The 23,522-nt window shown below is 31.3% G+C and overlaps 1 protein-coding gene across 50 annotated transcripts in view; it reads left to right on the top strand.

Annotated features, from left to right (window-relative positions):
• The first annotated feature begins 955 nt into the window (after positions 1–955).
• LOC145245847 (transcription factor 12-like) overlaps positions 956–23,522 on the top strand; it is a 290,146-nt gene continuing 267,579 nt past the window's right edge. For 33 of the 50 annotated variants that reach the window (XM_080107518.1, XM_080107548.1, XM_080107519.1 and 30 more), the window contains exon 1: positions 963–1,421. In XM_080107518.1, the coding sequence (XP_079963644.1) occupies positions 1,366–1,421 (56 nt within the window). In that variant the 5' untranslated portion in view covers positions 963–1,365. Of the gene's footprint in view, positions 1,422–23,522 lie in introns of all 50 variants that reach the window. The other 17 variants (XM_080107537.1, XM_080107534.1, XM_080107557.1 and 14 more) reach the window with 6 other exon arrangements.

Here is a 23,522-nt window from a genome sequence, read left to right as displayed (position 1 = left end):
AAAGCAGGGAAGACACAATTATATTTAAAAAAAGAAAAAAAGAAAAAAGAAAAGAAAACTTGTTTCTCATACCTGGAAAAAAACCTATGCATTTATTTATTTACAGTGTAAAATGTAATATTACATATTTTATATGAAAATGTGAAAAAAAGTTAAAACAAAAAACTACGTGTTTTTTTTTTACAAATTATTTGCTATTTAACAAATAATTGTAAAAAAAAAAAAAAAAAAAAAACACGCCGTTTTTTTTTTTTTACATTTCGAACGACTTTCAAGCGAACTTTTTCGATGGTTATCCTAATTAAAAATACTTAACAGTTAATCTAATTAATTGGTAACTAACCTAATTATTTACACATTAATAAATATACGGGCCGTGGCACTGGCACTTCCATCTTTGCACTTAACAAGCACTTGCTATATTTTTGTTCTGAAATAAATTCAATCTCTCTAATGTAAAGAGAATCAACTAATGTTAGTGAAGAAAGATTAAAAAAATTAAACTTTTTAAGTTGGATATCTAGTATACATTTTTTTTTGTGGATTAATTTCTCCGTAATAGTTTCTCCATATTTGAATAAAAAAACTGTATAAAGTTAAGTCAAGCAACAGAGTTTGTATAAATTATACAGAAGATTAAAAAAAAAAGCCTGCAAAGAGGGAATTGTGTTTGGCGTTGGAGAAAAAAAACAAACTAAAGTAGGTATTTTCGCCCAAGTCGCTTCAAGGAAAAATGCAAGTCTCCTTTACATAGACGAGCTTAAACTCTCTTGTCCTCATTAACATAATGTTTGATGAAGCGCCGCCCTTTAAACAGATACCCGCTTTTGATTGGTTAAGACAGTGCTTGACATGTCAATCAAGAGCACTTTTGCCGAAATTGGCGATTCTGATTGGTTGTAAATATGTTGAGCTGTCAATTATACTGTGCGCTAGCCACGCCCACGGCTACAATGGGTCCCGTACAGATGAAAAAGATGAAAACACGAGGACGTTGTATTGTCATGTATTCTGCCGCTAACACAAAGAAGTCACATCTGGATATTAACGTTACTAAATTTACATTTGGATTTTAAAATTGGATTGTTGATTCTGAAAGGTTTTCTCTTCGTTTTTAATGTCGGATTGTTTAAATCCAAGAAGGATTATTTATTTATTTAATTAGCAAGCAAGGAGTGCGAACGCGGCGTAGTGATACCAGTTAGTAGGTGATGCGGCTGGACTACCACAAAGGAGAGAGAAAATGGGAAAATGTCTGATGGCGGCGTGAGTTGAACGAAACTTCGGAGTAACTAACCAAAACAACTTCTTTTGGAAGTTTTTGTTCAAGCTTTCCCCAGCTTTTTTTAATTTCCGCGCAGAGTAATGCTAAATACTGATATTCCTGTCGGCTGTCGATTTTGGGATAGTCAAAACGAAAGGTAAGCAACGTGCCGTGAACGAGAGGCAAAACAAAAAAAAAAAAAGTAAAAAAAAAAAAGAATTTCCCAATAATACGAGGGTCGCCATTTTGTTAAAAAGGGTTTCCCATTTTTGTAGTTCGACGGAAAAACATGGTTTTTAACACCGTTTTTTCACCCTTAAAAATGTCGATTTTTTTCTAAATAAAGACGGTCTCTGATTCCTCTGACGTTTATCTTCGTTTTCATCCTGTTTTTGTCCATCGTCGACCACTTGTTTCTTTTTAGTCGATGCGTTTTTATTTTCTGTCTCATCATGGCTCTCTTTCTTCTCGGTCACAAATCCTTGGCTTTTCTAATATTTAAATAAACACAAAAAAATAACCAATTCACATTTATTCAACTTGTTTATTTTATTTTTTTAAATTAAATTCTAATACAATCGATTTAGATTTTATCATAAAAAGAAATTGAAACTTGGAATGTCAGAAAAAAATAGAAAATAAAAAAAAAAAAAAAAAAAGCAACAAATCTCAAAATTGTTTTCATTTTAACGGTCAGATTTTTTCGTTCTCATTTTTATTTTTTTTTTTCTAATTATAAAAAATGAATATTTAGAATCGAGAATTTATTATTCATATATGTATAATTATTTCCAACTCTATTTAATCTCTCGATTGGAACATCTTGTTGAATAGAAAAAAAAAAAAGCTTTATTTTTCTACCTCCCAAAAATGCGTGTGTGTCCTTTTTTTTTTTTTCTTTTTGACTTTGAAGTTTTTTTTTTTTTTTTTTTTTTTTTTTTTTACTACAAAAAATAAAAAATCTGACATTTTAACAATTTTTTTCTATTCTCCTGAAAAACAAAGATTTTGTCTGAGTTTTAAGGACATATTTAAAAAAAAAAAATAAATAAATAAAAATCGACCTCAATTTTTTTTCAAAATATTGAAATTAAAAAAAAAAAAAAAATTTGATATTTTTTTTTCAAACCATTTTTTTTCAAATACTGAGATTAAGAAAAAATCAAAACAATTAATTTCTTTCAAAAGAAAGGGTTTGAAAATATTTCTTTGTTTGACTTAGAAATCTCATTGTTTATTCGGAAAGTTAAAAAAGCCAAATTTACATAAATTTATTTTTATCGAAAATTAAATACACCGTTTTAATTCGTCAATAAGGAAGAATCACTTGTAAAATCTATTTTGAAATTATTTTTAAAATTTAATTTTAGCATTTTCAAGATTTAAGCACAACTAATTTTTAGGAAAAAATATTAGTTACCAGTTTATTTTATTAATTCTAGCACCACATCTTTAATAATAAAAAATGAATTAAAGTTTTAACAAATTGTTATACCAGTTATAACGCAAGTCCAAATATACAAAACAAGGTTGGAAGATCGTGTTGCGCCATTCCTTCATGCTTCTATTTTTAAATTTAAAATTACAAATAAACAACTTTTATTTTTGCTTACAAACTTTTACCATTTTTAAAAATTTATATATATATATATATAACTTAATCATAAAAAATTAAAATATACATTTTTTTTTCTTTCGTGCAATAATTAAAAAAAAAAATACAATCAATAACAACCAACTGTTGCCAAAAAAAAAAAAATGACAATCCCCCCCTCCCGCAAAAAAAATAAATAAATAAATAAACATAGTCCATTTATATAATAGAAGCTTGTTTGAGAAAACACGATTAAACCTTAAGTTGTCATTTGATTCTTAACTTTAATGCTAAGTATAGATTGTTCTATTCGCCAATTTAAATGGTTTCAAAATCACTTTCCAATATCGAAATAAATATCCTATGCAGCACAGCATTATTTCTCTATTTAAAGATTGAAAGTAAAAAAATCGTTTTCTTACTATAATTTTAAAGTCAAGTATTACTGTTTTTCTCCAAATAAAAACAATGGTGCTTGTGATTAAAGATAGTCGATTAAAAATAGATCGATTTATTTTTTTTTTTTTAAATGCCCTTTTAAGCAAAAAGTATATTCCAAAAATTACGAAAATTCATCGAGTAGTAGTAGGGTAAAATTGTATTTCTTAGATATTATAAAGTAGACAGTGAAGAGTTCACACACAGGGGACATAACTCGGAATGCTTGTTTCAGATTACACTGTAATAGCTTCCAAGATATGTAACTTGTTGTGATAGACTTTTTGGAACTCAAAGAGAATGACTCCCTAAGAACGACTTTCGGAATAAACATCCACAACCTCCCCATGTTGAAAACAGCTTTTGGCTTGTTGCAATTTTATCAGTGGCTTATTGATTGGACTAATATATGGGGAGAGGGGAAGGTTCGTTCGTGTCCATGGACTTTTTTTTTTTTTTTTTTTTAACTACACAATAGTTCCTATTTACAATGCCTTTCCACGGGACAGTTAGACACCAGGGTCGTTTTTTAATGTGGAGAAAAGGAACAAAAATAAAAATTGTCTCAGTCGTGAAGGATTTCTCCTCCGCTGACAGAACAAGAAATTGAAGTGTGGCATAACACAATTTTTATTGATATATTACTGCTTTCGCCATGACAAGTACGTAATATTGTTTTGGCTCAAAACGACATATTAACAACAACAAAAAAATAAAATTGATCTGTCGACGATCTTAAAGATATTGCGTGTTTCTCACCGATGTGTCTATTTTGGTGAATACATAGATTTTAATATATACTATTAATCGAATACGTGTTGAAATAAAAAAAAAAAAAATGGTACTCTTGGGGCGTTAAGTTCCATAACGGCAAGCATATTTATTTAATAGTCACTCCCTTAGACGCATGCGTGGAAAATTTAAATTGGTTCATTATTATTGTGATAACATTTCCGGTGCTAATGAATGCACTTACTGATCCGCGCTATTTTTTAAATCGTATTTCCAAGTTTAATTAAAGTTTTTTTTTTTTTATTTTATTTTTTTTTAAATTCAATTGTAAGGTTAAAGTACAGAATAGGTACGAAACACCCTCCCTACCATCTTAAGAATGGATTTTTAAATAACGTTGTTTCATTACGGATCAATAAGTGCACTGCATGAGTACGAAATTTTTCATTCAACACACCAAAATAACACGTATTAATGCCTACTGCTTTACGGATATTTATAAACAATGATTTCTTAATAAAAACGCATCAAGTGGCAAGTGCGCTTGAAAGCAAAATCATAACGTAATATATGGAAAATAAACAAATATTTTACTTATTTATATTACGTTGTGATTTGGCTTTCAAGCGCACTTGATGCATATTTGATTTTATTTAAATTAAATCAACGTTTCTATATGGAACTCGCACCCTTGACAATGATTTCTTATTCTCTTTATTGAATGTTACTGCTTTTTAAATAAAGTTCATATTTACTTGCCTTCCCACGGGGGCAAAGTTAGACACATGGTCGGTTTTTAATGTGGAGAAAATCCAACTCCCAAAATGGTACTCTGGATAGGAACAAAATTAAAAATTGCCTCAGTCATGAAAGATTTCTCTATTGACCGAGGATAGAAAAGGTGAAGTGTAACAACTGCAGCAGTGCAGCAAAAACTGCAGCATTAGAACAAATACTACACTGATCTTTGTTGTTTATCCGTGCATGTAACTTAAAAATGTGGTGCTTATGCACTTTTGTTACCGTGGCGAAATAATATTATTTAGAAAACAATTCTGAACATGGGGAGGGTGTTTTGTAATTCTGTACTTTCACCTAAGAATTTAATAAGATATCGTATTAACTTGAAATATAGCACGGTATCAGAAGTGCACAAGTACCAACATTTATATTAAATTAAGTGAAAATAGATAAGTTAAAAAATACCCTCCCCTCAATGTTAAGAATGGTTTTCTAAATAACCTTATTTCAGCACGGTAACAAAGTGAAGTACCAAACATGTTTATGAAAGTGAGAAATTATCAAAGTAAATAAACAAACTGAAAATGTCTTCCGCGCATACGTTAGCCTTTTTAAAGGAGTGGCTATTAAATAAATATGCTTGCCGCCATGAAACTCAAGGCCCCAGGAGTACAAAAAAAAAATCAATTTTTTAAGAATCCATTTTATGTTAAAAAAAAAAAAAAATTGTACTTATGCGTAATACGAGTCGTGCTGTTTTTCAGATGATATTTTAAAGTCAATGTTTGTTTACGGTATGTTCTGCTTATTAAATTGTTAGGTGAAAGCACAAATTATAAAACAGCCTCTCCATAAGAATGGTTTCTAAATAACCTTATTTCCGGTCTGTATTCTCATTCTTGTGCAGAATACTAATATGGTCAATATGACTTTTGAATTTATTTTTTATAATCCCGGGCAGTGCCAGGTAAATGCTGCTAGTGGTGCTGCTATATAGGAATAGGTATCCAGAGATTTGAAGTTTGTGTGCATGTTTAAATTTAATGTAAATCTGTGCCCCCCCTCTTTTCCGGGTTTGAATTTCAAATTATCTCCCCTTGTTACTCCTTCGTACACGATCCAACTTCTATTTTATTAATAACAATTATGACCACTTCTCGCGTGACTTTACTGTTAGTCGATTAATTATTGAAATTTTTTTAAAACTATTTTTATATGCTTCTGCATTTTGCAGACTTATTTCTTTTTCCTTTCGATGGGATTTTCATTTTTTAAGTCCCCCTGTACAATTACCGTAATTTAATTACAAAATTAAATCTAACGGAGTGCAGTTTTGTCTAAACAAGTCAGTCGTTTTAATAGTTGAAAAAAAAAAAAAATGCATAGTGACCCTTCGAAATTTGGAAGTTGTTTTTAAAATTCTTCCAACCACATTTATTTATTTTTTTCTTAAAAGCCATCCATTACGATTTCGACGTATTTAACATCCTCTCCCTCAATACAAAACTTCATAAATTAAACTAAATCATTATCGAGAGCAAAAGGTGTTTAAGGAATTTTGCAGCATAGACAGCAGAACGAAACGGTGGAACAAAAAAAATATTACCAAAGGCAAGATAATTTACTCTTCTACTTACCTGGGAATATATATATATATATATATATATATATATATATATATATATATATATGTCAAAGTGCTCTGCTCCGCCGTTACGTCAACTGAAGACGCTTTACAAGTCTTTAATAAAATAACGATTTTTATAGGTTTTCAGGTATGCTGAAATCGAATATCGTCAGGAAAATTTAGCGCATACAAAGTTTTCGAGATATAAATACCTGTATTTTGCAAAGTAAATGACTATTGGTCATGTTTGAACGGGCGACATATGAAAGCAGTAACCGCCCCCTTTTTTTTTTAAGTTTCATCTTAAAAAATTTTCCATCGGATACTATTGAACCCTAACCCGGGGTACCACTTTCATGTGTGCGCATTTGTTTGTTAAATTCCGACATTGTGTCGATGTAGTTGTATTCACACAGGGCACGTTTATTAATTAGATAATTGTGCAGTGTGCACTCGTTGTCCAACCTGTTTATTCCGAAAGCCATTTTTAACATGGTGTTTTTATTCCAAAAGGTATTTTATTTTCAACCTCCCCATGTTAAGAATAGCTTCCGGAATAAACAGGTTGGAAACTAGTATACATTGACCGAATTTTTTTTAATTTGAATTCTTGAAAGTAATTTTTGGTTTGTATTACTGTACGCATAGATTCGAAAAAGTTGACAAAAATATATATATATATATATATAACACGTAAATGTTATCAAAGGCAAGATAATTTGCTTTTCTACCTAACTGGATATGTTTTTATTGATTTATAACATGTTTATTCAGCTCGAAAAACAGTGTTTACCAATGTATTGGAAAATTTTAAATGGCGCCCGAATCTCTCTTTGACACGGTAAGTTTGGGAAAAGGAATTAAAAATAAAAAATACACAATACTGTTAAAAACACACCGGGTTTGTATTACTGTACACATAGATTCGAAAAAGTTGTCAAAAAACAAATATATAACAAATAAATGTTATCAAAGGCAAGATAAGTTACTTTTCTACCAAACTGGATATATTTTTTGTGTTTTTATTCAATGTAACATGTTTATTCAGCTCGAAAAACATAGTGTTTACCGATGTATTGGAAAATTCAAGATGGCGTCTCACACACTCTTTAACACGGTAAGTTTGGGAAATAAAAAACTATAAAAAATACTATTAAAAACCCGCCGAATATATGTCAACCTATGTCAGGGTAACATATATTGAGTTTTTAACAGTATTTTATCTGTTTTTTTTATTTATAACACCTTTTCCCAAACTTACCGTGTTAAAGATAGAATCAGACGCCATCTTGAATGTTCCAATAATCAGTAAACACTCTATGGTTTTCGAGCTGAATAAACATGTTACATTGAATAAAAACACGAAAAATATATCCAGTTTGATAGAAAAGTAACTTATCTTGCCTTTGATAACATTTGTTATATATTTGTTTTTTGACAACTTTTTCGAATCTGTGTACAGTAATACAAACCCACCCACCAAATATGTCAGCCTGTGTCACGTCACACTGTCACGGTAACATATTGAGTGAGTTTTTAACAGTATTTTGTCTAGCTTTTTTTTTATTTATAACTCCTTTTCCCAAACTTACCGTGTCAAAGAGATACAGGCGCTATTTTAAATTTTCCAATACATCGGTAAACACTGTTTTTCGAGCTGAATAAACATATTACAATCAATAAAAACACTAAAAACATCCAGTTAGGTAGAAAAAGTAACTTATCTTGCCTTCGATAACATTTATTTGTTTTTTGACAACTCTTTCAAATCTGTGTACAGTAATACAAACCCGTAATTTTTTTGTTTTGTTTTTTTGTGGAGTGAGCTAGAATAAACATTTGCATTTCGTAGAATTAACTTCAGTTCGTCTGCACATGCTCACTGAACCATTTCATTTGCATAACAAAGATGGCGGCCAATTCAAACTACTAGAAATTACATTGCACAATACAGGTATTTATATCTCTAAAATTATTTGTCTGAGCTAAATTTCCCTGCGATATTATTTTTCAGCATACCCGAAAACCCAAGTTTCTCTATTGAAAAATTCTAAGGCGTTTTCAGTTGGCGTAACGCCAACGGAGTACTTTGAACTGTTTAGTTTAACTTGTTTTGGCGCACGTATTGTACCCCCGCCCCTCTGTAATTTTGTTTTTCGTCTTTCGCGAAATCAGCCCCCCCCCCCTCTTTTTTTTTTTTTTTTTACGCCGTTTGGCCTTCAAAAAAAGGGTGAGGGGGGCTAAATTCGGAATTTGACTGGAAAAAAGTCTATGCTTTCAAAATGGTGATCGATTTATGGAACATGCTTTAAATATTTAGTAAAATTTGACATTAAGGCCCGTCTCACGTTCGTATATAACGAAATATTTTTTTGTAGATTTCTGTGTGCTAAAAACGAATCTGAAAACCGTTTCCGTCGCAAAAAAAAAAAAAATAGTTCTTCATGATATGAAGAAATTACTTTTTCGAAAGTGGGTGTTCACTTTTCCATTTAAATTTAACTTAAAATGAGTACCCACTTTCTGGCCACCTGAGAGAGAGAGGAGGCATTTTAGTGTTTATTGGCTAAAAGGTTTCGATTTTTTTTTTTTTTTTTCATCTTTCAATAAAGACCCGAGGAAATTAAAAAATAAAGAAAAATCGGTATTTTACTTTAAGGCTCATTCTCACATTTGTATAGAAAAGTTTTTTTTTTGTAGTTTTCGGTGTGCTTTAAAAGGATAACCGTTTCCGTAGCAAATTTACCGTTTGCATGGTATTAACCCCTGAACTCTGGAACTATTTTCCATTTCATAGCCCAGCCTTCGTTTACGCTAGCGCGAGCATAAAAAGGGCTGTTAAATGTACACTCGCGTACCAAACTGCCTTGTCACAGTGTAGTATTGGCGAAAATTTAAAATTAGTCGAAAAACAAGTAGTTTTCCAAATATGAAGTCATATAATTCTCTTATCACGGGTGGCCCTTTTGTACGCGCAAGCGCGCGCACATTGCCTACGCTCGTGCCCGCGCTTGCGCGTACAAAATGGCCACCCGTGATAACATAGAATTACATATTAATATTTGGAAAACTACTTGTTTTTCGTCTAATTTTAATTTTTTGCCAATACCACACTGTGAGAAGGCAGTTTGGTACGCGAGTGTACATTTAACAGCCTTCGTTTATGCTCGCGCGTAGCGTAAACGAAGGATAAGCTGTGAAATGGAAAATAGTTCCAGAGTTCAGGGGTTAATACCATGCAAAATAAATCAAAAAATAACTTTTTAGCCAATAAACACACAAAAAATGCTCCGTGCCGTCGTGCGTGCGCCCATATTTTAAATCGGATAATAAGCAAAATTCTGGTAACCAGTATTTTCTTAAATTTTCGATTTTTGATGTCATGTCAGCCATGTAAAAAAATTTTTTTTTATTATATCTAACTCAAGAGTCATGCACTCTGCAGTCTGCACTAAAGTAAATAAATCCTTTACATTACTCTAATCGAATAATTTAACTTGCTAACACAGTAACACACACATATATATTTTAACACTTTTTCGTTTTGTCTATAGTAAAAATGCCCCATTTCCTTTTGTTTATTCACGGGTTTAATGTTCATGTGCTGAAAAATGTCTCATTCTTATGAGATCTGATAACAACTCTGAGTCTGATGCTCAATTTCTTTTACTCAAGTTCACCTAACCAAGGCATATCACCAATTGGATGACTATTTGGGACCATGCATAGGAAAGATTAACAAGATGTTAGTTTGTTACATTTTAAACTACTGCATCGGGGTGCAGTCAGGGAAGCAGGAAGAGAATTCCAAAACCTAGCTGTTCAAGGAAAGAAACTATTAGAGTAAAAAAAACAAAACAAAAACTTTGGCATTTAGAGACCTCAACAATGGAGGGGTGTGATTTTGTTGCTAAGGGGATTTATCGGGGATATGTACCTCGAGGGGACACTAGTGCAATCGTAGCACATTCTATTAAAATATTTGTAAAACAAGTCCAGGGATGCAACATTGCGGCGATAGGTCAGGGGTTGGAGCTTAGCGATATTTTAGGTGCTCATATGCGCTTGTTATTGTGCTATTTTTTTGTTACTTTCGAGTTTTACTATATTAAATTGTTAGGTAAAAGTCAAGAATAATTACAAACCCTCTCCTCCTCTCCATTTTAAGAATGGCTTTCTAATTAACGCTTTTCAGCACGGTAACATAAGTACATAAGTACCATAGTTTGTTCCAAATGGCGTCACACATTTGATATTTAAGCTGAAATTTAAAATGGTAACTTAATTGAATAGTTTCTTGCATTAGATTAATGGGGGTATCGTTTACCAGCCCGGAAGTGTGTAATAATTTTAATTAAAAAAGAGCTGACAATGTTTACATTGTGAAACTTCCGAAATGATTTTAAAACCTTTAAACTATTAAAAAATAGTCACTTAATTTCTGGTTCGAATTAAAAAGGTCAACATCAAAAATAATTTTTCGTTTTTAAAAATTTTTTTTTTTTTTTATATATACTCATATATGGACCTGCGCCTCCTGTCATAAAAATTGCTACATTAAAAAAAATAACTAGTTTCGTTGATTCGCCCCCCCCATATCGAAATAAAATGATATAATTTTAACTAAAAATACATGGTTGAAAACCAACGATTTTACAATTGTTATTTGTAAACATAATAATCGGATACTTCTGCAGTTCACGGACCGTGCTGAAATAACGTTATTTAGTATTCTTAACATGGTATGATCTTTAACTATTCTGTACTTTCATCTAACAATCAAACAAGATTTGAAGGTACTTATGTTACCATACGGAAATGTTATTTAGAGAATCATTCTTAATATAGGGAGGATGTTTCGTAACTATTCTGTACTTCCAACAACAAAGGGTGCTTGCTTCTGCGTTAATCACCCCGTGATTTCCACGAACTCGGATGTGCCCGGGAGATGACGGGAAGAACCGAAAACTGCCAGGAGCCTTATTACAAAAAAAAAAAACAAACAAAAAAAAAAAAAAACGCAAATTGTTACCCCCCCCCTCCCCATGTTAAGGATGGCGACGATCATTGAAAAATGTCTTAATATCCAGAAAAGTACTTGTTTCCGGTTCTAATCGTTCTAATTTACGCAAATTATCGATTAAACGCGAATGATAAAAGCTACTTGATGATACAGAACTTCTGGGACACGTTAGCATGTGATTGCTTCTATGCGGGCTGTGACCTGATCGTCTTCAAATTCGATGCCTACAAATACTTGTCATAAACCGTCTTCATAAGTAATCAAATTGTGTTCATTTAAATTTTTCGTTTTCGATATTCTCAGAATATTCGCCATTCAGCTGCCAATCGATCCATCTAACCCATATCCTCAGGTGGCTTTTAGCCTTTGTAACTGGTCACCCAATAGTAAAAACAAGTGATAGTTATCAAAACGTGGATATCAAAATTTGCAGTAAATTGTTTATATTTCGAACCTAGAAATACAATTAAACAAGTTTTTTTATTTATTTTATCAAAACTCAAATCTGTTTTCATTAAACCTGTTCCAATTGTAGAATTAGGACCGTTGAAGAGGGAGGTTAGAAAGTTTTGAAGAATTAAATATTTTGTGTCCCTCAGCTTTAATCTATATATCTATAAAAGTGAAACTGTCTGTCCGTGTGTCTGTGTACATTTCCCTACCAAAGGTGTATCAGAATTTTTGTAGGAATTTTTGACACCCCTAACACGAAACTGCGAATAAAATATAAAAACTCGTAATTTCTCTTTTAAAAGTGAATTGTTTATTTTCTTTATGGATTATACTTCCAAAATAAACTATTAAAGTTGTATAAAAAGTAATAGAAATGTTGTTTTTTTTTTTGTTTTTTTTTAAACAGTAATGGAATTAATTCAATTTTACGAGTTCAGTTATTTTCAATTTTTAAACTTTACAAATCTATCAATTTTTCTATTGATTCTATTTTTACGATATTTTCAGGGTCAGTATGAAATTTTATGCTCTTTCAACTAAACCGAATAAAATATTTTAGACAAACGTTTTTTTTTTTTTTAAATTCACCCCCCCCTCTATTTTGAAATGTCTATTAAAAAGTAAATAATTTATGTGCCAAAGTTTTATATATCACAAATTTAAGGTAAAAGATCAATAAATAATATATTCTTTTTTAAAACAAAAAAAAAACAGTTTTTTTTAATTTACCTGTAAAGTCCGAAGTTTAAAACTTAAAAAATAAAAAACAAAAACTTTTTTTTTTTTTTTTTTTTTTTTTTAATGAAACCTTGGTCCTTGCTCCTTTAATTGAAAAAAGAAATTAGGGGTTGAATTACATTTTTCGAGTAGTTATAAGCTTGGAAAGACGGGGTCGAATTATTCAATATTTTTCAAAGTTTCTGACACACCTACCAAATAACTATGAATTTTCAGTTTAGAGACTCTAGATTTGACATAAGGAGTATTGAGATTTGGGAAAATCTTTTTAATCAGTTTTCGGTCAGAAATTTAGCTGCCAAGGGGTCAAAGTTCAACAATTTGACCTTTGAAAACTCTACCAAACCCCTCTGCCAATTTTGAATCAAAACACTTGAAATTTTAAATGTAGGTTACTTGGACATGGATCAAACATTTTAATTTGATTTGAGCCTCAAAAAATGTTAAGGGTTAAAATTGGGGTCAGTTATAAAAATATATTGACCTCTACAGTCTCTACCAAATTACTCTGCCAATAACTGGTCTAAACATTTGAAATTTTACATAAATAGTATTCAGAGATAAGGCAAGCTTCTAATCGGTTTGGGTGGAAAATTTGAGCTGCCAAATGGTTAAAGTTATAAAGATTTGACCATTGCAGTATCTAGCAAACTACTTAGCCAATTTTGGGTGTAAACATTTGAAATGTATACATAACAGGTATTCAGACATGCATCAAGCATTTTAATCAGTTTTGGGGCGAAAATTTGGCTGATAAAAGGTCAAAGTTGAAATAGTCGACCTTTGCAGACTACCAAATTCCTCCGCTAATTTTGGGTGTAAAGACTTGAAATTTTAGATGTAAGTAAATTGGACATAAGTAAAACTTTGTATTTTGATTTGAGACTAAAATAATGTTAAGGAGTCAAAATTGGGGTCAAAGTTAAAAAAAAATTGACCTCTGCGCCCTGCGGTCTCTACGAAATTACTCAGATAAATTTTGGTTTAAACATTTGAAATCTTACATGAAGTGTATTCACAAGTAGGGCAAGTTATGAACAATACATAGGGCTCGAGCAAGGCCGGGCTGAACTGCTACTCTCTAATATTTCTATCTTTTACATGTATATTTCTGTCTCTAATTTGAAAGGGAGCTTATGAGTATGGACTCCTAAATGGTTGGGTCGATTTGTATAAAATGTTATACAAAGGTACTTCATATTCCTGTGCAATTAAAGGGGCTGGTAAACAGCAAAAAATAAATAAAATAAACAAAACGTTCCTCTAGAATTCGTCACTTCGTTAGTGTTCTTAGATAGGTTTTCATCGGAATGTCTTCGATAATTATCGATAATCGAAATAATCCAATGAAAGAATCAATAGGCGATTTTGACCAGTTAATGCCTTATAACAGCCCAACATCACAAGTGTATTCGAGAAATTTTATTACCGCACAAGCAGAAAGGTCAGCCATATAAAATCAACAGTAGGTTCTTTGATATGGTAGGGGCACATTCGAAATGAATGTTTCTGTTTAGAGCACAATTGAACCATAATACTTTTGCAACTTTAATTCCAACCATTATACAAAATTGTATAAAATAACTATGTTCTCTATAATGCAACGTGGACTAAGTCGCTGCAGGGAACCACGTGAAGCTACGGCATATATATATATATATATATATATATATATATATAGCCAGTAGAGTTTAGTTTCCTAGAAGTACATCCAATGAAACAACATGTGTCTACCAAAATAGTGCTCAATGAGTGAACAGAGCAGGTATATTAATTTTATTTATACAAACATTAATGGCTACATATGTGCATACATGTTTCTGTTATCACCCACGTTGGGGGATTACGTCTTCAGGCCAAGAATTACCGTCGAAAGTCTATATATATATGAAGACATTTTATTCTTACATTACTTGCCCCGTTTTCTAGGCGGTGGTAGATGAGTTGGCGTCCCTGATAAAACATCTTTCAACAGATATTTTAACTGAAGAAATTTATCACATTCTTAGACTAATTATTAGTTGTATTATTACTGGGTTTGTTTTACTGTACACATAGATTCGAAAAAGTTATCACAAAACAAATATAGAACAAATAAATGTTATCAAAGGCAAGATAAGTTACTTTTATACCCAACTGGATATGTTTTTAGTGTTTATATTTAATGTAACATGTTTATTCAGCTCGAAAAACAGTGTTTACCGATGTATTGGAAAATTCAAAATGGCAGCCGACTCTCCCTCGGAGATGTTAAGTTTGGGAAAAGGAGTTATAAATAAAAAAAAGTCAAAATACTGTTAAAAATGAACTCATTTTCCCAAACTTACCGCCTCAAAGAGAGTCGGCTGCCATTTTAAATTTTCCAATACATCGGTAAACACTGTTTTTCGAGCTGAATAAACATGTTACATTAAATGTAAACACTAAAAACATATCCAGTTATGTAGAAAAGTAACTTATCTTGCCTTTGATAACATTTATTTGTTATATATTTGTTTTGTGACAACTTTTTTGAATTTGTGTACAGTAAAACAAACACTTATTATTAGTATAAGTAATTTGACGTAAAAATTTTTACTTTTCTGTAAAAAAAAAAAATACTTTTAAGAATGTTTCACAAAGTTAAGTTACAAGAAATATTATTCATTAAATAAAGGTAAAAATTTTTCGTTGTTCGACTTATTTTCATATGAAATATTAATAATAAATAATATATTACATTATGTATTATAAATACGTAATATCTGTTGAAAGATGTTTTGTTGGAGATGACAAATCATCTATCACCATCTAGAAAACAGGAGAGATAATGCAACAATGGAGTCTTGAGGAATACGCCAGAATGCCAAGTTTCCTCCCAGTGCACCGCGTTGGGTTCCCAACTAGAGCGGCAATCAATTGATTTGATTGAATTCAAATTTCGATTTCGATGACAATAAAATTGTGTGAAACATTCGTTGATCATCATTCAATCCCGGGCAATGTCGTTCTTGCTGCTAGTGTTTATATAGTTGTATCTAATTTGTATTTTGAAACCCTGCTGTTACGGGTTGGTTGGTTGGTTTGTTTTACGGCATATCACTCCTTTTCGGGTTATTTAATGCCGATTCCAGTTACTTTGGAAATGGTATTCATATTGCATTCAGTTATTTTGTAGAAAGTTTTTATTTTTCAAGCTCTTTGTATCTTCAATCGTTAGTTTGTAGTGTTTGGTTTGGTTGTTTTATAGTGGATTTTATTGTTTTTGTTTCCTGTCCTGCAGAACATGAGTTTTGCGATGGGAGAGGAAGGAAAAAGGGTCACAGTATTAATTTTTGGTACATTTTAAGTTAGGAAACCAGTTAGGAAGTGGGGTGGGGGGGTAGAAATGGGAAGAAGGTGGAAAAATGTGAGGTTGTTTTGGTTTTGCAGAATATGAGCGTAAAGGACCGTAATGTGAATCGTATTTAGTTTTATGTAGAGATGGGTGGAGTGGAAGCCTTCCGTGAAAATTCAGATACGTACAATTTTTACCAGATTTTAAAGTGTTTTTAGGCGGAATGATATAGGTACATTCTCTGCTTTAAAAATTTTTTTTTTTTTTTCAGATTTGCATTGAATTACATTCAGTGTCATTAGACACTAACTAAACAAGATTCGCTAAATTTCAATGTTTTAAGATCCCTTTAAACATTTTGGACATTTTCTAGAATTAAAATCATAGATTTTGATCAAAATTGGAATAATTCTAGAAATCAGATGAAGTAACATTTATTTTTAATGTTCGTAAAAGATCTAAAAGTGGTGTGAAACTGATCTGTTTCTAGAATTAATTGTACTTGTCCTAGGACGAGTATTCTAGTTAATTTGTTCTTGCAGTTACCTGACTTTTGAAATTACACAAATAATTACTCTTGAAATCAAAAGTGCACGACAAAAACTGCATTCTATTTAACAAAAGAAATAATTATGAAATTAAATTTCACAGAATGCATTCTGTATTTATTTTTAAACAAATCTGCCATTTTAAGCTTTTGTGAATTGCTGAAAAAAATTATCCTTCAGAGTTTGAATGGAATTTGAAAGTATTTATTTTGTCGAATAGAAAGGCATTTCAACTGCCTTTAACGTTTTTAAACAATTATTTTGCATCCAACCATATTATAAATTACCTATAAAAAAAAAAAATTACTTAGTAATTTCGTTCAATTACTGTTCATAACTTCGAAAATCTTATTTAAAAGATAATTTTATAAATCGACAGTATACTTATAAAAAATTGAAACCTTTGGGCCAAGATCAAAGTGTAGTATCTTGTCAGACACTGCACTTCAATTTCTTCTCTCTCAGTAGAGGATAAATCTTTCACGAGTGAGACAATTTTTATTTTTTGTCTCTTTTCTTTCAGTTAAAAAAAAACGACCCTGGTGTCTGCCTGTCCCGTGGGGTGGCATTGTAAATAGGAACTCCAGTGCAGCGTGTTTTGTTTTGTATAGATATGTTTAAATAGCCATCATTTTGTGTCATATAGATTCAGTGTAAACAGAACATAAGCATCATCAATAGCGGACTCAAATTATTAGTAATTATAATGAAAACGAATTTTCCAAATGAATTTTAATTGAAGATACTCCATTCTTTTATTGCATGGTTTATGCCCAATCATTGTCGATGCCAAAATGTAGAGGGACCGCAGGAACTTTTTCAAACGTCCTGCTAAAGTAAACTGCTAACTTGATTTTAATCGAATCTTCCGTATATAAATTAAAGAATCGATTTTATTTAAATGTTTACTCTAAATTTTAGAGACAAGATGAGTTTTTGTGTAGCTCTTGTTTAGCTTTAATATTTTCTCATGATGGATTTGATGCACAATAAGTCATTGGAATAAAAGTTTATTTTAAACAAAAAAGGGGTTAAAAATCAAATTCCGGACATTGACATTCTTCGTCAGCTAATCTGATACATATATGAATGCCTTGGAAATGTCACTTCTGATCAGTGTTTACGAGTCTTAAAAATAAGCAAACGAACTTTTGTGTTTTTTTTTTTTTTTTTTTTTTTTCAGAATAACACAATATTAGAAAATTGGTAGACATTAATTTGAAGTGACTTTTCCAGGAATTCATACATATATATGAACAAATTTACATGGTTTGGCCATGCTAATGTTTTGGACAAATGATTCGTGAAAAGCAACTATTTATTAAATCGCCTGACGAGGACTTCTGCTTTTAACCGACCATTTGTCAAATGTCGCGATCATATGAATTTGTTTATATCAATCTTTCTCTGTTATTGAGCACTCTTAATCTCGTTAAATTCATTTGTTATCACTCTTTTGAATACCTGCAACCTTGTGCGTGTGTATATATTATATATATATATAGAATCTGACAAAGGACCATAAAGGACGGAACTTTATTTTAATAATAAAAAAAGTAATTGATTTAATAAAAGCGACATAACTTTAATCTTATATTAAAGACAATATCTTTCGTTTGTGAATTATTAATGCACTGCATTAATTTAAAATTAAACAAAAATATTGACAAAACCCTTTCAATGTTACCAATAGTACAGATGTACTCTTCTGTTGGTATTTTTAATTTGCGATTTTTGAGCGATTATCGAGGTTTGACTTGGTCTCTAATGAGATTTTTAACTCTACAGGCTTTACACTACCTTTATAAGTTAAATAACTAAACTCCTCTAGATAGGTAGAAGAGTAACTTAGTTTGCGTTAGTACAATTTACTTGTGTATTTATTTCGCTCCTTTTTGCTTTGTTAGCTATTCTGGAAAATCACTATAAAAGTTAAAACAAAAAATTAAGTACATATTTTCACATTTAATTCACGTTTTGTAAACTCCCCGTTTATTGAGCATATCCAAATATTAAAAGCATTAAACTATTTCACGTGCATGTGGATGTTTTCGTCGAATCGCCGTAATTTGATAATTACGTAATTATTGATCGAATATTTATAAGAATCAAAACTAATAGCGAAAACGAATTTTTTAAAAAGGTCACATGGAAAAAAAAATACATTAATAAAATTCACCAGACTCCCTGGCAACGCCAGAAATGTGCATCTAGGTAATATGAGGATGGTAGTGTTTGTTTAGAGCATTGTATACCTTGTCTAAAAACTCGTATTTACAGCTCGTACAATGTGTGATATTTTGTAAATATAAGAGCATACAATTTATGCACAGAGAAAGGAACAAAAATGACAAAGAGCGTTGTATGTATCTATCCCTTTTTATTATATATATATATAATCACGTTGACACACTGATTCCCGCTAGATCACCGACGTTAAGCAACGTTGAACCTGGTCAGTACTAAATGGGTGACCATTTGGGACCTGTAGGTGCTGTATGTGCTCTCTGCTTATCTCGGCATTGTTTCCAGTCGTCTTGGACGTCTCCTTGCCACTGAACTCAAGCAGTGCTGATTCAGGAGAGGTGTGGTTAGGATTGCGCAACCTTTGCCTCAGAATTACATGCGCAGCTGTCCCTACAGGGAATACCCTTTGTCTTTCTAAACTGGAGGGAGGCATCGAGAAATATATATATATATATATATATATATATATATATATATATAATCTCATTCTAATATTTCTGTTTATGTGTAACAATAAATGTGAGTTTTCAATAGTTGGATGCTCTATTCGTCTGAAATGCATTATGGACATTTTTACACACTTTAAAACTGATCGGGAAAGTGAATTTGGAAATCTATTGATTAGTTACATTTTAATGATCAAAGAATCCGTCCACGATCATAATTTATCTATTTACGGCAAATGCCTGTATTTTACTTCCCGCTTTTTCTACACATTGTGCAACCCGTAACAAAAAGTTGTGAAACATGCGTAAGGCAGTAAGCGGGGGGGGGGGTATTCGCTAACAGAATAAAAAGGATTCTGTGCTGATTTTCCTTTGGTTATTAGGATTCAACTAAACGGTATATATGCTCTGAAGCAGGAAATATAACTATGGAACTTGTTTATTGAAACCATTTCGACGCTGTTAGAAGAATCTCTTTTTATATTAAGTCTGAAATATATATGTACTAGCGATAATAATAAAAAAGACTTTCATTCTGGACAGTAATTTAGCGTAGGTTTTACAGGAAAACAACTTTTTTGGCAATTTGGTGAATAACAAAATATATTAACTATTTCGTAATTTATATATTAATACGATAGCGTGTGTGTTATTTTGTGTCACGCTTACATCCAGGTCGTTTATGTACTTCCATTTCTTGTAATAAATAATTTTACCAAGAAGTCTTAAGTTTTAATTTCGGTTTCGATTAAAGCTGATGGCACTCAAGTCATTTAATTTTTTTATAAATAATTTTACTAAGAATTCTTCATAATTTTTGGGTTAGCAGAGGGTAAAGACACGGCCGACAGCCGTGATCTAGGAGTAAAATTGGTCAATTTTTTTACGACGTGCTCCAGCGTATTATAAGTACCCCAACCTCATGTTAAGAACGGCTTTCGGAATACCCCAACCTCGAAAGCCGTTCTTAACATGGGGAGGTTTCGGGGTGTTTATTCAGAAAGCCGTTCTTAACATGAGGTTGGGGTGTTTATAATACGCTGGGGCACGTCGTAAAAATTTACCGTAAAATTTGTCTATACCCTTTATTACCCCCCCCCCCTCCCATATAGTATTCTTTTCTTTAAGGCAAGTATATCCGTGAAAAACTTGTTGCCAAAAAGAATTTTACTTTTTTTTTTTTTTTTTTACCTGATGATCAATAATGATCGAAACTGTCTGTACATCGTAACAAGATATGACTATATTTACATAAAGGAAAAAAAATATAAATTTGTTCTTTGGTTTAGCACTATCAACGCTCCTTGTTGGAATTTAATGATTCCAATCTTTTGAATATTTGCAACCTGGAAGATATATATGAGAGAGAATAATGAAATTAGAAATTCATCTTAAAGAATATTTGTTAGAAACATTTTATAAAATTTAAGCAATTTAAGCAAATGAAGCATGTGGATAACTCTTGGGAATTTTCCGATAAGTGTTTGTAATTGTGTCTGTGGTAATCGGAAATATTTATGAATAATTGAATTAAATAAACCTGAGGTGTTTTAAGGTAAATATAGTTCTGATGAAGGAAAAAAAGTTCTACATTCACTTAAAGATACACGCGTGTCTGTAAAAGTTCACGGAGTGATAGTGACTTCAACTCCGGAGATTTAGATCGTCTGACTATTGTGCACGCCTGTGAAACCATGGTAAGGCTATAAAAACGAAAGTATTATCGCTTATGTCTGGATTCGTGTTTCAAAACCATAAATATGTCAAATCGTGATGATTTTAAGGTAATGTCTTGAGCTCTATAAAAGTCCAAATATTTTAGACTGATCTGAAGGTTTCCACGCATGACACCCGCCTTATTTGTTTTGAATTTACTATTAATGCAATATTTTCCTGTTTCTAAAAGTAGTTAAAATATTTGATATTTCGAGATGAGACGAATTGAACAATGTATTATGTTTTAAAAAATGTGACTGACAGGCGAAATCCCTTGGTTATAAGATATTAAGCTCTGGCAGAGATGGCATCAAGCATTGTATACAAATCATAAAAAGCAAATTCTCGCAAGTGTGTGTGTGTGTGTGTGTGAGTGATTATTTAAAAAAATGTGACCGGTTAACTTGTTTAAATCTGGAGAAGCGAGTCTGTAAAGCCAATTAATAAAGAATGAAGACAAACTTCAGAATTAACCTTTTTCTACTAAGTATATATTGCTTTTAAAATGGCAGTTAAATATTATTGCTGTCTATAGTGATTATTCCTTAATTATTCCGGTGTTTTTTTTTTTTTTTTTTTTTTTTTTTATTTATTGGCTACAACTGTTAATAAAGTGACGAAAACGAGCATAATAAACGATTTCTAGAATAAGACCAAGGAGCAGGCAAGGGGGGGGGCTTACACAACATACATTAAGGATGAGTGATATGTGGAAAACAGTTAATGATGGGTTACTTGTAAATTACGACCGATTACAATTAAGTTTTAACTCTGTCGTAAAAAAAAATGCTGAATATTTTAACATGTATTTTATATATTATGTTTCTGAGATTAAGATTGGTTATTCGTATTCTTCGGACCACTGTTCTCATCTTGAGTGTCATTTTTCACAACGATGTGGCGCACTGGCGCAGTTTGGTTAAAGTACTTGAAAAATCAATTATAAAAGTGATATTCGCCTGAAGATGTAAGGTTCAATTCTTAGTGTGGAAGATCGAAAAATACAATTGCGAATTACTAACGGAACGAGAGCATGCTATCCCCATGTAATAAAGAGTTCCGTTCGAAATTCTGTCAGAAACCTTCCCAAGTTCAAGATACATCTGAAGAAGGTCAGAGGTTACATCGACTGAAACATTGTACAAATGGCACTCAAGATGAGGACAGTAGTCCGAAGAATCCAAATAATATATAGGAAAAAAGCTTTAGAGGAAACAAGTTTTATTAACTCTGTCTTAATCTAATAATAAATAGATAAGCGGTCCAAGTTTGCAAGGTGTTTTCGTTTGACATGAGTGTACATGCGTGAAACTGGATATGTTTGCATGTTTGTTTATATATAAAATCTCTAACGTTCATTTTTTTTTATTTGTATTGAATAAAAAGTAAATACGATCCATTTGTTTATAACTTTTTTAATTTTGTTTTCAGTCTAATTTTTATTCTAAAAATAAAATGATTAAATATCCATCTTTTACGGTTAAAGGAAAAAGAAAGGTGCTAGTGCACTTACTGATCCGCGCTATTTTTTTTTTTTTTTTTTAATCGTATTTCCATTTTATGTTTAGAATGGCTTTTTAAATGTTATTTCAGCACGGATCAATAAGTGCACTAGTACTAAAAAAATATCCCTATATGAAAATCTTATTTCCCATGATTGTTTTCTGGAATAAAATAATCGGTATTATATTTCTCTTGGTTTGATCGTTCCATTTTTTTTTTTTTTTTCCTCTGAATCTGACTGAAATTTTGTATAGACCTTTGTTGTATTTATGATTAGTATTAATCAATTTGGCATAAAGAATTAATTCTGAACTAACGGGCTATAATCTTTTCCCGATAAAACGAGCTAAATGATCTAGAAAAATTTATCTTTGACATATTTCCCTAATCATTATGTAATACATATCAAAATATTGTATTTAAAGAAATGTTCATTCAAGAGTAAAAAAAAAAAAAGACCTAAATACATCGCGTGTCAATATAAGAAAATTGAAGTGCATTCTAAGAAAAGTTAGTATATTGGAAGGTGATCATTTTATTAAATTAATACGTTTTTAAGGATTTAAAACATTTTTAAACTGAACTATGAACAGATTCCCCCTCCAAACACATCGCGACAAAAAAAAAAGTCAATGAATGAATACCTCCTCATTCTTATTTATTTGGCAGAATTTTATATCGTGTATAATTTATGCTCTAATTATATGTAAAAATTAATTTCCCTTTCGCCTTATTAAAAATATGAATAAACAGTGTAGTATATGTTCTTGTACTATGCTTCAACTTTTTTCTTCTGTTAACGAAGAAATTTTTATTTTTGTTCCAATTCAGTGCCCCCCTTTTTAGATGCTAGATTTATCTTCACATTAAAGACTGACCTTGTGTCTAATTTTGCCTCTGTGGGCAGGCCAGTAAATAGGAACCGATGCAATTTGACAATCGTGAATTGCGATTGAATAATAAGAAATGCATCTTTTTTATGAATACATGATTTTCGTTTTTTAGATAGTTTTGTCAGAAGTGTTCTTTCAAGTAAGAAAAAATAAAACTAAGACCAATTATTGATCTTTTCAATCCAGAGTGAGATCAAATCGGTTGCTTTATTTTCGAACTAAATTTGATCTCTCGATCATATG

This window comes from Euprymna scolopes, chromosome 23 (assembly GCF_053919585.1).
Source record: "Euprymna scolopes isolate OS-2025 chromosome 23, ASM5391958v1, whole genome shotgun sequence".
Lineage (NCBI taxonomy): Eukaryota > Metazoa > Mollusca > Cephalopoda > Sepiida > Sepiolidae > Euprymna > Euprymna scolopes.
This window is presented reverse-complemented; position numbering and strand designations above follow the sequence as displayed.